Raw genomic sequence first — 12,138 nt, 5'->3', positions numbered from 1 at the left:
TTAAGCAAAGGAGTCCAAGCTACAATTGATTATAATAAAAAGAGGTTTTCTGCAAAAATAAAACAAATATTTCCAAATAAATTCCAAATAGTTTTTTTAAGTACATAAAAAGTAAAAAATTAAAAAAAAGAGGTGGTATCAGAGGGTGATAAACTAGTTGATAAGAGAAGGGAAAAAGCAGAGATTTGGAACTGCTATTTTTGATTTTACACAGCTAAGAAACCATTTAATGAAGGCTTTCTTTTTAATTTACCTATTTCTGATTATTTAAGTATTGTTAACTTGACTTAAAAGTAAGTTCAAAAAAGTTTAGATCATGTGAAAGTAAACAAAGGTCCAGACCAGGACCTGATAGCATTCATCCCAGTGTACTTAAAACGCTTAGCTTTGAGAATGACAAACTCTCTTAGTTGCTTAGAGCTGTGATGCAATCTGTGCAATTCACGGGTCAACCATAATTTAGTGTTCGTGGGGGCTGCGCTCTCAAAGTTACAATGTTGGTAGGATAGCATTTGGAGCATTTAATGGGGATATAATACTAGAATACACTAAAAATCCCAATGTTATTTGTGCCAGCACGGTTTTATGTTTAATCTATCTTGCCAGACATATTTATTAGGAGTTGAAGAAAAGCCTAGATATTGGGTTTAGCTAAATCATTTGACCACACAAAAGGTTACTGAACATTTGCCTGGAGCATATTTTTTTGTAATTGGATAGAGAACCGCATGAAGGATAGACTGCAAACAATGGTTTTAAATATAATATTTTCTAATTGGACCAGTGTTTTTAGTGGCAGCAGGGGTCTGTCCTTGGTGCTGTCCTTGGTCATTGTAATTACTGTTTCTGAAGAGATTCAAAATGTACAAAATCAAATAGATCAAAAAGTCCCAAACCAAGTGTAGTTCCCAGTTCAGTAACGTGTCAGTTCTCTCCAACCTCCAAAGTCAAATAAAGTTCCAAAAAGTGTTACCAATCGTACCTCAAAAGGAAATGGGGAAACAAGAAAGCGTTCTTTTTATACAGATTCACGCTTCTGTGCACACACATTATCAGTGCTGTAATATCCACCCAAGGTTTAAAGTGCAAGTGAATAACTTTCAAACATACTTTTACACCATCAAATAAATGCAATGTGTTTATGAAAGGGAAAATTGAATGAAAAGGAGATATCCACACACCACCTGGCAGTGTGTCTGGTGGTTGAATATACTCACAAATGTTTAAATGGAATTTTGGCTTGAAAATTTGTAGTTAATCCTGAGATTCCTCCTTTGTACTATAAAGAATAGCATGTGCGGAAAAGTTTTATGGTTCTTTAATAGTAAAAATTATTGCACTCAATGTTCCACTTTAAAATGAGTTTTAAAACCTGAGATGGCTGAGAGGTCTGCGGCGTTTCTCAGTCCTCACTGCGCATGTCCATATAGCTTCCACTTTCGTCACCGCTGACATGGTTCGCCGAATGGGCTTCTTCCTTGAGCGATGACGTGTGCTGCAGTGTGTTCGCTCTTTATTGTCCAAGTCCACTGAATTTTGTAACTATAAGTTTCTTGCAGGATGCTGTCATTTTGCAGAGAGATATGACTGCATTAGAAAACAGGCCAGCAAGTTGTCAGATAAAGGTTCAGTGTTGATAAGTGCAAGGTTATGCATTTGGCTAAAGATAACATAAATGCTAGCTATACACTAAATGGAAGTGTTTAGGAGCATCCAAAGAAGGACTTGGTTTTTTTGTGTATAACAGACTGGGGGTTTAGGTCATTGTCCAGTAAAGAGAATAAAGTACTCTTCAGCATAAAAAATGTGACGCATCATGATAGTATGGATCAAAATGCCATATTTGCATTAGTCTAAACAATGAATAATGGCTCATCTGTACATCTGTCATTATGTGGTTGGGAGTCCATCCAGCTGCTTACCATATATCTTCTAGCACAACTAAAGGGACATGTGCTAGAAGATATATGGCAAAAGGCAATCAGCACAAAATATTTATATCAAAAGATATATGTCCCGAGGCTTGAATCCAGTAAAAACAATTTGTTTATTAGTGCTCACATGTTAAAAAACAGATACATACTGACTCCACATGTTTCGCCACTGTGGGGTCAGTATGTATCTATTTTTTAACATGTGAGCACTAATAAAAAAATTGTTTTTACTGGATTCAAGCCTCGGGACATATATCTTTTGATATAAATATTTCATCTGTACATCTGGACATGCACAACAGCTCTTTAAAAGATACAATCTTTGGATAATAGCTGTGTTTATTAAACAGTCACTGACATTTTTTTTGCAGAATGGTGCTGGGAGATGTATTCAAAAAATTGCAGCAATGGGTACTTTCAATGACAAGCGGAACAGAGAGGGATGATCAACAGCTCTCCAGTGAGGTAAAATCAAGCTAAAACCAATGACATGTCTGCAGAACACTAAAATTCCTATGTATATGGGATACTTCGAATCGACCCTGCGTAATTGCTCAAAAATGCCCTTGTATGGAATTTTGAGTGATTACGTAATTTGGTGATTTTCTGTATCCCCTATGTCAAAGTATTTTCTTGTCATTTGTAGTTGCAACAAAACACACTGTGTGGCATCGAACAATTATCCATTTTGGTAAAATTCTGATAAAAGCTGTCTTAAAGAATTCCATTGCCTGCACATTCTGAAAAAGGGTTTCTTACTTAGGTAAATGTGCTGCATACAGCAATGGTGCTTCTTATGGTGAATGTGCTGCTTCATCTGACTCCTGATTATCCACCTGATCTCTCTGAACTAAGTGTTGCTGCTCTGTCTTTGGAGGAAGATTTTAGCCAAGTTACTGTAAAGAAAATGCAAGAAGATGCAGTCAGTTTGTCAGTAAAGTTGAAACAGTTCTCCTGCTTCATTGTTGGGTGAGAACATTTATTGGTATCTACTTTAACCAAGTGTAATTATAAAAATTCAGTAATAACAGTTATGTCACCCAGTTTTGATATGCACCTAAAATAACATAGTCATAACTCAGAATTTCTGAATTTGTTTATATCCCTCTTCAGCTGTTGCCAGGAAATGGTGGAGGACATTTCTATTCACAAAACAGGACATATGGATGAGGATCCTGATTATGAGTTAAAGAAGTTAGAGACAATTAAGGTATTCACTTGCAAATTAGAACTTTTGCTTATTTCTGCATGGGTTTTTATGGCATTCATGAGTAGTATGTAAATACATTCAGATGCGTCTGAATGTAATGGTTACTACCAGAATCTTAAACAATAGCTATTGTGTTGCAGGGGTTGGTCACCTTAAAATTAACTTTTAAAATAATGTAGAGTGGTCCACAAACTTTTTTTTTGACCCGTGAGCCACATTCAAATTTAAAAAGAATTGGGGAGCAACACAAGCATTAAAAATGTTCCCCTGTGGTACAAAACAAGTGCTGTGATTGGCCACTTGGTAGCCCCTATGTGGACTGGTACCCTACATGAGGCTCTGTTTGGCAGTTTTTATGAAACCAAAACAAACCTGGACTTCAAAAATAAGCACCTGCTTTGATACCACTAGGAGCAATATCCAAGGGGTTGGTGAGCAACATGTTTCTCTCAAGCCATTAGTTGGGGATTATTGATGTAGAGAGTGCTATTCTTAGACAATTTGCAATTGGTTTTCATTTTTTTATTATTTGTGGTGTATTTTGTTATTTAGATTTTGATTCAGCAGAAACTGGAATATGAATAGGAAATGGCCTGAATAGAAAGATGAGTAATAAAAAGTAGCAATAAAAATAAATGTGTACCCTTACAGAGCATTTCTTTTTAGATGGCATCAGTAAACCACATTGGAAAGCTTGAAAGAGTCAGAAGAAGGCAAATAATTAAAAAAACTATAGGTGAACCGCCCCTTTAAGGACAGATTTTGCAGATAACTTACACATATATTTGTAGTAACTATGTTGACTTATAATATTAAAAAGACAAGGATTTTGTATGGTAACCGATATTTATCAAGCCTTTTCAACCTACAAAATAGGAGGTGCACGTCACGGTATCCACGTCTACCAGCTCCGTATACAAAGAATGTAGAAGACAGCACTATCAAAGAATAAACGTTTAAAAAGCCTTCATTAGCTTTACATTTCTTTGATCTGAAAAATGCAATGTTTTAGGCCAATTCTCAGCTTGGCAAAGGGCAGCATTGCATTTTTCAGATCAAAGCCATGTAAAGCTAATGAAGGCTTTTTAAACTTATATTCTTTGATGGTGCTGTCTTCTACATTCTTGGTAAAAAGACAAGGATTTTGCCAAAACAATCAAAGAAAAATTGTTCTGCTGACTGGATTATTTAGAAATCCCCTTGCATTCTTGAAAGGTTTATTCATCACAGACTATGGACTTCTTAGCCACAAGCTGGCACTTATGTACATGAGGAAGGAAACTACATGCAATAAGCATTCCCTTACTTAAGTTGAAATACCAACTTATCAATTTAGAGGTTTATACCACCACCAATATAAGTATTTTGATGACACTAGAGGCTGCAGTATTGCAGTATTTTTGACTACAAACTGGTAAATTATGCAAAGTCTTAACATTGTGGTTTTTCAAAGAGTATAGCTACCTTGAAAATAGTTTTGTAACTGCAATAACAAAATGTATTAATGAAGTCCAATATATCTATAGGGTTGATTTTTTTCAAGCCTAATATCTTAACTCTACAGAATTCATGCAATGAGTGGATTGAGACTTGCCAGCTGCTCCTCTCTGAAATTACAAATGATTCAGACCTTACAATGACATCACAAGATCTGGATGGCAGAAGCTTTGAGGTAATTGGGAATAGGAGGATGCACTTGCTTAGTCAGTTATTAATTAGAAGAAAAGATGTATTACTTCTGAGTTAGAATTTAGGTGGCATTAGGGCCCAGCAGATGACCTTACATGAGTATTGTGTCCTTTAAACAGTTACTTTGGCAATATGCAAACGGTGCTGTGTTCATCTTATGCTATCATTTTCCTGTATGAGTCACTTGTTGTTTGTCCTAGCTTCATGGTATGACAATTCCTAATTCTGCCATGTAAATTTGAAGGACCCAAAGAAAATGAACTTTAACATCAATAGCTAAGTAAAGTAGCAACAATATCTGCCATGGCACCAGCCATCCAGAAAGAAACCAGTTCTTGATTCATATTCACAGAAACAGGGCATTTAATCTAACCTGATAAGGTTAACAAAAGACAACTGTTGTGATGGGCTACTACAGATAGCAGATATCACAGGAACTGTGCTGTAGACACATTTGTATAGCGGACATCGAAAAGTAACTTCTTTTTGACATGGATTTTTTATCCTTGAAGTCTTGGCCTGCTGGCCTTCTTCCCATAATGTTGGTTTAAAAAGAGGTGAATCGGAGTTACAAAAGAACTCAGACTACTACTACTTATAACCCAGAGTCAGGTGCACTTCCAAATCATCAGAAAACAGGTAATAGGATATGGTGGATTACCACCAATGAGAAAGTTTAATTAATTATTTTCAATAAAAGTAAAGTTAAAAAGTAAAGTATTGAGCTTTGGAGCATGCAGCATGTCAAGTGATGCCTGAGACTGAAATCTTGTGATCACTTGACAACCCATCTCCGTAACACTAACAGGCCTGGTTGCTGCATCAATACAGGTTGATTGGTATGTGTTTTAATTGGAATTTCTGCAGTTTTATATTCTTAATAAACACCTAGTCAGGAGAAAGGGTGGGTAGTTTGATCCTGCTGAAATGTGCAGTTGAAAGACAATGATGATTCAGGTCAACACATTATTATGTAGCCTCCACCATGAGGAAAGTGGCACCGCTATTGCAGTTTTCTTATTTGTGCAGTTTTCATTTTCAGGAGGTCAGGGTGCTTCAAAACAGAGGGATAGATTCAAAGAATGGGACAGAGATCGAAGATAGTATTTCAGAACAGACTGCAGAAGTAGATCATGTGGCCAAGCCTGAGGTAATTGTAATAATAATTTAAACTACATAAACAGTATACAAATCATGTCTATAAAATACTGTTATTTTGTTTTATATACAATTTTTTTAATATATTTTTTATATATTCTTATGGATGAGAAATCACTCTAATCAAGCTATATCCAAGAAAGCAAAGCTTGTGAAACATGTGATTTGTAAATGGCAAAATATTTGAACAGGTGACTTCCCAAGATCAAGCTGTTCTATAGCTGTGCTGTGTTTTTCACATATTTGCTATATCAAGGCTATTCCAGAATAGTGTACAGTGAGGTACTGTACTTAGCACTCACAATGCTAACCCTAATAAAGGGACTACTCATTTAAGTGCAGTTAGAGATAAGATTGAAGTACTTTTACCAACCACATGGCTGGTCACATACAGCACTTCTATACCTTACCATTAATTTCTGTTCATCTACTTATTTGTTTCATTATAATGTTAGGTGATTCAGGAACCTGGGTTTTATTTATGAAATCTGAAGGATCTATATTGATATATTACTACAGTATTATGTTCCTCATGTAGGAATGTAGCACAGAATTGGGTGAAACTGCTCTGTCATATGAAATCACTGAACATGGAGACACCAAGAATATGTCTGTCAAAGAGCAAGAAATCATCCCTGAAGTAAGCCTGTTTCTCAAAAAACATAATGTACAATAAATAGCAGTCTAAATATGCCTGGATTTAGGGGTATGTAAGGTTATCCCAAGGGAAAGTACCTAACATTCCAATATGATCAAGAACATGGACTACATTCAGACAGTGTCTGCCACTCTGGAACACTTCAGTGGTAACACCACTACTCTTAATCCTACTTGTTTCCCTGCACTGGCAAGGCCTTCTCCTTACCGCCTTTTACTCCTGAAGCAATATGGTATAGTGGCCTATCCCTGTGGTGTAACCTTGCTTACTGAATTCCCTACAGTGAGTTATACTTGGATGGGTCCTAGCTGCCCTAGCTCTGGATGCACATCTGCACAAAAGCCTGAGGGATATTTAAGATAATGATTGAGACCATTCTCCCACTGAAACACCGATCCTGCAGATTGGTTCCTGCTACTACTTCTATACTATAAGCTCTGATGTAGTATGAAAATACCAGTTTTTTACCTCTTACACATGCTTAGGCACAAACAAAAGCAAAATTAATTGGGGACGGACTGGTAATTTTTGTAATTTATGAAGCATGTGTGCTGGTCACCTTGTGCTCTTGATCTCATTATCTCCCACATATATGAAGCTACTCTATCGGATCTAGATCACACACTTTTGTTGATAGTAGTCAGTATGAAGGTAGCAAAATCTCAGGTTTTTAGTAGAACTCATCAGTTGTGAAGGGAGGTCCAGGTGCACCACCATGAACCCTCAGCTTGGGGAGCGGACCACCGTATCGCACCGCACCGTAGTGCCTGCCTTTTTGCTTTATACTCTATTGGATCATCTGAATTTTTCTGCACATGCTTCCATTTTTAGAACCACATCACCAGGAAAGACCCGGCCCCAGATGAATCGACTATTAATCAAGAAATAAGAATCATCTGGCATGATGGTAACATACATAGAAAATCACTGAAAGGAGAGGATATCCCTGTTTCCATTGAGGTTTGAGTTGTTGCTTTGTCTTTTACTCATACTGTGCACTTTGTCCAGTTTTCAGGCAAAGATCATAAAAGCACTGTGTTTTCTTAAACAGGGTTTTCTGACAGGTAGCAGGCCTGGGACTGCTAAATCCATCCAAGCCTTTGACTCCTTGAGGTCACTGGAGTATTTGAAGCAGCGTCTGCTGTGAGTATATTTGCTTACAAACAGGATTTAGCTCATGGGCATCTCTGTTCATAAACATTTGGATAATGCCCAAGGGTAGAAAAAAGAACAACAGTAAGTCACCATAAATCTCATGATGACTAGAAATACTCACTATATGTTAATTAGCAAACTACATACACAGGATGATTCTAACTTGCCTTCCTTAGCAAAAAAAAACAAAAAAGGGGGTTTTAAAAATTGTATTTAAAACTAAATTTAAATACATGTACAGTATACATGTAAGTATATGGGTACAAAAAGAACAGTAAGAATATAAATATAACGTGTTGTGTTTTCAGACTGAGCTGACTTATTCTCAAATTATTGATTAAGATGAAATATTTTATTTATCCATATTTCTCTGTTGTCTCAAGGGGGACACAGGGACTATGGGGTTAAGCTCCACCCTCTAGGAGGCAGGACACTTAGAATAATGAAAAAGGGGGCGTGCCAAGTACTATGGCTTAAGCCCACGCAAGAACCAATCCAATCAGTTTTTAAGTGTCCTGCTTCCTAGGAGGATGGACAGCTACAAGCTCCTTCAAGTTACAAGTCGGTGTAAAACCAGGATCAGGACTACCTGTATTCCTTGAGTACACCCCCCTCGTGGGATGCCAACCGGAGTCATTCCCTGGCCCTTTTGGGCTATACAGACTCGTATAGGTATACCTGCAATCCGTGGAGGGAGAGCAGAAGACCTAACCGGTGTGGCTGGAATGTGAGTATGGTTATTACCTCACTGTTTTTTTTGGTTGCTCTCCCTGCCCACGACTGCTGCTTCCCACCAAGGCGGTCTAGTCTGCGCACAGGGGGGTGGGGGGTGGAGGCACATCAGAGATACCCCCAGGGGGTCTCCAACTTCTATGTGCGCATCCGTTCTATCCAGCTCTCCCCCCGCCCTGCACTTTGGAGCTAAGGTTGTGGTGGCCTCCGGGGGTTAATGGAGCTCTCTGTGGAGCTCATGGAACCATCCGGACTGGGCGCTCAGGCGCGCCACTAGTGAATCGCATGCGCATTGATGCGTGGGAGGTGGCGGACCTGCGTTCCAAGCCTCCCTTTCAGCAGCACAGCAGTTTTCGCACTCCTTCTCAGTCCTCTCCAACTTCCCCTCTATGAGTCACAGACTTGCTTCCCAGCACATTAATTATACTGGTGGCTTCCTACACCTCTCTACTGTGGCAGAGCCACCATCAGACGCACAGGCCTGTCTGTTGCAACCAATCCATTCAGCAGGTATCACAGCCACTGCTTATGGCGGAAGTAAAGTCAGGGGGACTGTTCCCCAGGATGCCAATCTAAAATCCCTGGGGGTCAAGGGGAGCCCCTCTGCAGATCTTGCTCCAAGGGGGCTTCCGGTGTCCCTGTTCAAGGGGGTTCCATCCCTCCCACGACAGCACTGTCCAGCATTGCTTATGAGGACACCACAGATCCTCCCGCTCCCCTATGGGCCATTCAACTCTCTCAGTCTCTGGCGTCTCTTCAAAACCTACCTTCCATTGCAGATAATTTGGGCAAGGTTCTAGCAAAATTGGATACAAGGTCCAAAGGCCAGAAAAATAAAGACACACGGGTACTCAAACTCCCTCTGACGGATCAGCAGCGGGTGGGGACTCTTCTTACTCGGAGGGCGAACTTCACCCCTCCGAGGGTTCCTCGGATGCTGAAGAGGACGAGACTAAGGCCCACGAGGTCTAACACGACATCGAACATATCATCAAAGTTGTGACAGAGGTATCTCAAAGTCACTCAGTCAACTGAACAACAGTCTCAATCTACCAGTTTGCTCAAGAGACAACACAAATCCTCGCTTTGTTTTCCCTCGCATGACCAGCTTTTGGCTATTATACAAGAGGAGTGGGACTCTCCAGAACGCAAGTTTCAAGCCACTTGTAAATTCACTAAGTCCTATCCCTTCTCTAAGGACTTGGTAGACAAATGGTCAATGCCTCCGACAGTAGATGCTCCAGTTTCCAGGTATCAAAATCTACTACCTTACCAGTTACTGATGCGGCAGCCTTCAAAGACCCATCCGACCAGCGTATCGAAGGATTTCTAAAAGCATTATATTCTTCAGCCGGCTCTACTCTTAGTCCTGCCCTGGCCTCAGCCTGGGTAGCCAGAGCCATCCAGGCTCGGTCCAAATCCCTGTTCACAGATATTCAAGAGGGTGTTCCCAGAGCGGACCTTATTTCATCAGTACAATCTATTACAGAGACATCAGCCTACCTGTGTGATTCCACCCTAGATACTGCACAGATCACAGCACGTACATATGCCCTGTCCGTAGCGGCTTGTCGTACTCTTTGGTTGAAGAATTGGACGGCTGACCTCAGTTCAAAAAAGTCCTTAACCTCCCTCCCTTTTAAAGGCCAAAGACTGTTTGGCGAGGATCTTGAAAAGATTATATCTCAAGCCACAGGGGGTAAGAACACCTTTCTCCCTCAGTCTAAGAGTAGACCTTCTACATCTTTCCGTGGCCAACCAGGTCGATCATCAAGACGATACATTCCTCCTCATCGCTCCAACTTTCGTTCCAAATCTACTGACAAGGGACGGCCAGCATGGAAGAACAACAACAAATTCTATACTAAGTCCTCCACCTACAAACCCGCTTCAGGTTGACGGGACACCCCCTCCCGAACTGCGGCAGTCCCTAGGGGGCAGATTGCTACAGTTCCGGGAGGTTTGGAACTGATATTCGTCAGATGCCTGGGTCACCGAGATCGTCACAGAAGGTTATCATCTCGACTTCTCCTCACCCCCGCCCAGGAAATTTCTCATGTCCAGATTCCCATCCGACCCTACCAAGGCACAAGCCTTTCTAGACTGCGTCAACAAGATGGAACAGAGTGGGGTGATTTTGCCAGTGCCCCCGTCAGAGACATTCTCAGGGTTCTACTCCAACCTGTTCCTAGTTCCCAAGAAGGACGGTTCATTCAGACCGGTCCTAGATCTGAAATTCCTCAACAAGCACATTTGATCAGTACGGTTCAAGATGGAGACTCTCCGCTCAGTAATACGAGGGATGGAACCGGGTCAATTGATGATGTCCCTAGACATCAAGGACGCATATCTCCACGTACCCATTTGGCCTCCTCATCATTTCTGAGGTTCGCCTTCAAGAATCACCACTACCAATTTGTGGCGCTCCTCTTCAGCCCCCAGAGTATTTACCAAGCTAATGGCGGTGACAGCAGCGACATTAAGGATTCAGGGGATTTCAGTAACTCCTTACCTGGACGATCTACTATTGAAGGCCAGAACAGAAGAAAAGGGCAAAGGGTATCTCTGCCAGGCGATAGCTCTCCTACAAGACTTTGGTTGGACCATCAATTGGAAGAAATCCAATTTGATCCCCAGTCACCGAATGACTTTTCTAGGCCTCGAGTTCAACACTCTCACGCAGAGGGTTCAACTCCCGCTAGACAAGCAAGACCTCAGACCAATCTCCTACTTCAGTTTCAGAGGCTACAATCTATATTGCCATGAAAGTGCTCGGTTTGATGGTCTCAACCAATGAGGCAGTTCCATTTGCTCAGCAACATCTACGCCCCTTCAGACCAACATCCTGAAGGCATGGAAGGGGGGCCCTTTATCACGGAAGATGTCACTCCTGCCCTCGACCAGGGAGTCCCTCCTCTGGTGGCTCAATCCGAACAATCTAACCGTATGTCAATCCTGGGAGACTCCGGATTGGATGGCGTACTTATTGGAATTGGTGCACAGAGACAGCAGTATCCCCAACAGACACTTCTTCCTTCATGGAATGCAACATTCCAAGGGTCCTATCCTTCCTCCAACGAGGTTTGCAACTAGGACTGAAGCTCAGTTCCTTGAAGGTTCAAGTTTCAGCTCTGTCAGTATTGCTTCAATATCGATTTGCTGTGGATGAATCCGTCCGTACATTCCTACAGGGTGTGGCACACATTGCTCCTCCATTTCGCCCACCAACTCCTGGGTGGGACCTCAACATTGTCCTAGAAGCTCTTCTAGATCCCCCCTTTGACGATTTCAGAACAACTCCTCACTTGGAAAGTAGTCTTCCTTGTGGCAATATCATTGGCCAGACGGGTGTCTGAGATCAGCGCCTTATCCTGCGACCCAGCCTTTCTTGTCTTCCACAAGGACAAGACTGTACTATGCACTCTTCCGTCATTCCTTCCAAAGGTGGTATCATCCTTCCACATAAATCAAGAGATTGTGGTGCCGTCCCTCTGTCCTGATCCCAAGAAAGACAAAGAGCGAAGACCGCACAACCTGGATGTCAGTGTCAGAGCACTTCGTTGGTATCTTGAGAGATCCAAGAGTTTTCGACAGTCTCAGAA

The 12,138-nt window shown here is 41.1% G+C and overlaps 1 protein-coding gene across 1 annotated transcript in view; it reads left to right on the top strand.

The window, feature by feature from the left end:
• The window catches only part of LOC108714366 (axonemal dynein light chain domain-containing protein 1), a 32,422-nt gene that overhangs the window by 17,590 nt on the left and 2,694 nt on the right, over positions 1-12,138 (top strand). Inside the window, exons 17-24 of the mRNA XM_018258530.2 lie at positions 2,306-2,399; positions 2,698-2,903; positions 3,048-3,144; positions 4,709-4,816; positions 5,876-5,983; positions 6,530-6,631; positions 7,481-7,609; positions 7,701-7,792. Of these exons, the coding sequence (XP_018114019.1) occupies positions 2,306-2,399; positions 2,698-2,903; positions 3,048-3,144; positions 4,709-4,816; positions 5,876-5,983; positions 6,530-6,631; positions 7,481-7,609; positions 7,701-7,792 (936 nt within the window). The remainder of the gene's footprint in view (positions 1-2,305; positions 2,400-2,697; positions 2,904-3,047; positions 3,145-4,708; positions 4,817-5,875; positions 5,984-6,529; positions 6,632-7,480; positions 7,610-7,700; positions 7,793-12,138) is intronic.

Source organism: Xenopus laevis, chromosome 4L (genome assembly GCF_017654675.1).
Source record: "Xenopus laevis strain J_2021 chromosome 4L, Xenopus_laevis_v10.1, whole genome shotgun sequence".
Lineage (NCBI taxonomy): Eukaryota > Metazoa > Chordata > Amphibia > Anura > Pipidae > Xenopus > Xenopus laevis.
The sequence above is the reverse complement of the archived record's forward strand: the minus strand, read 5'-3'. Positions and strand labels throughout refer to the sequence as shown.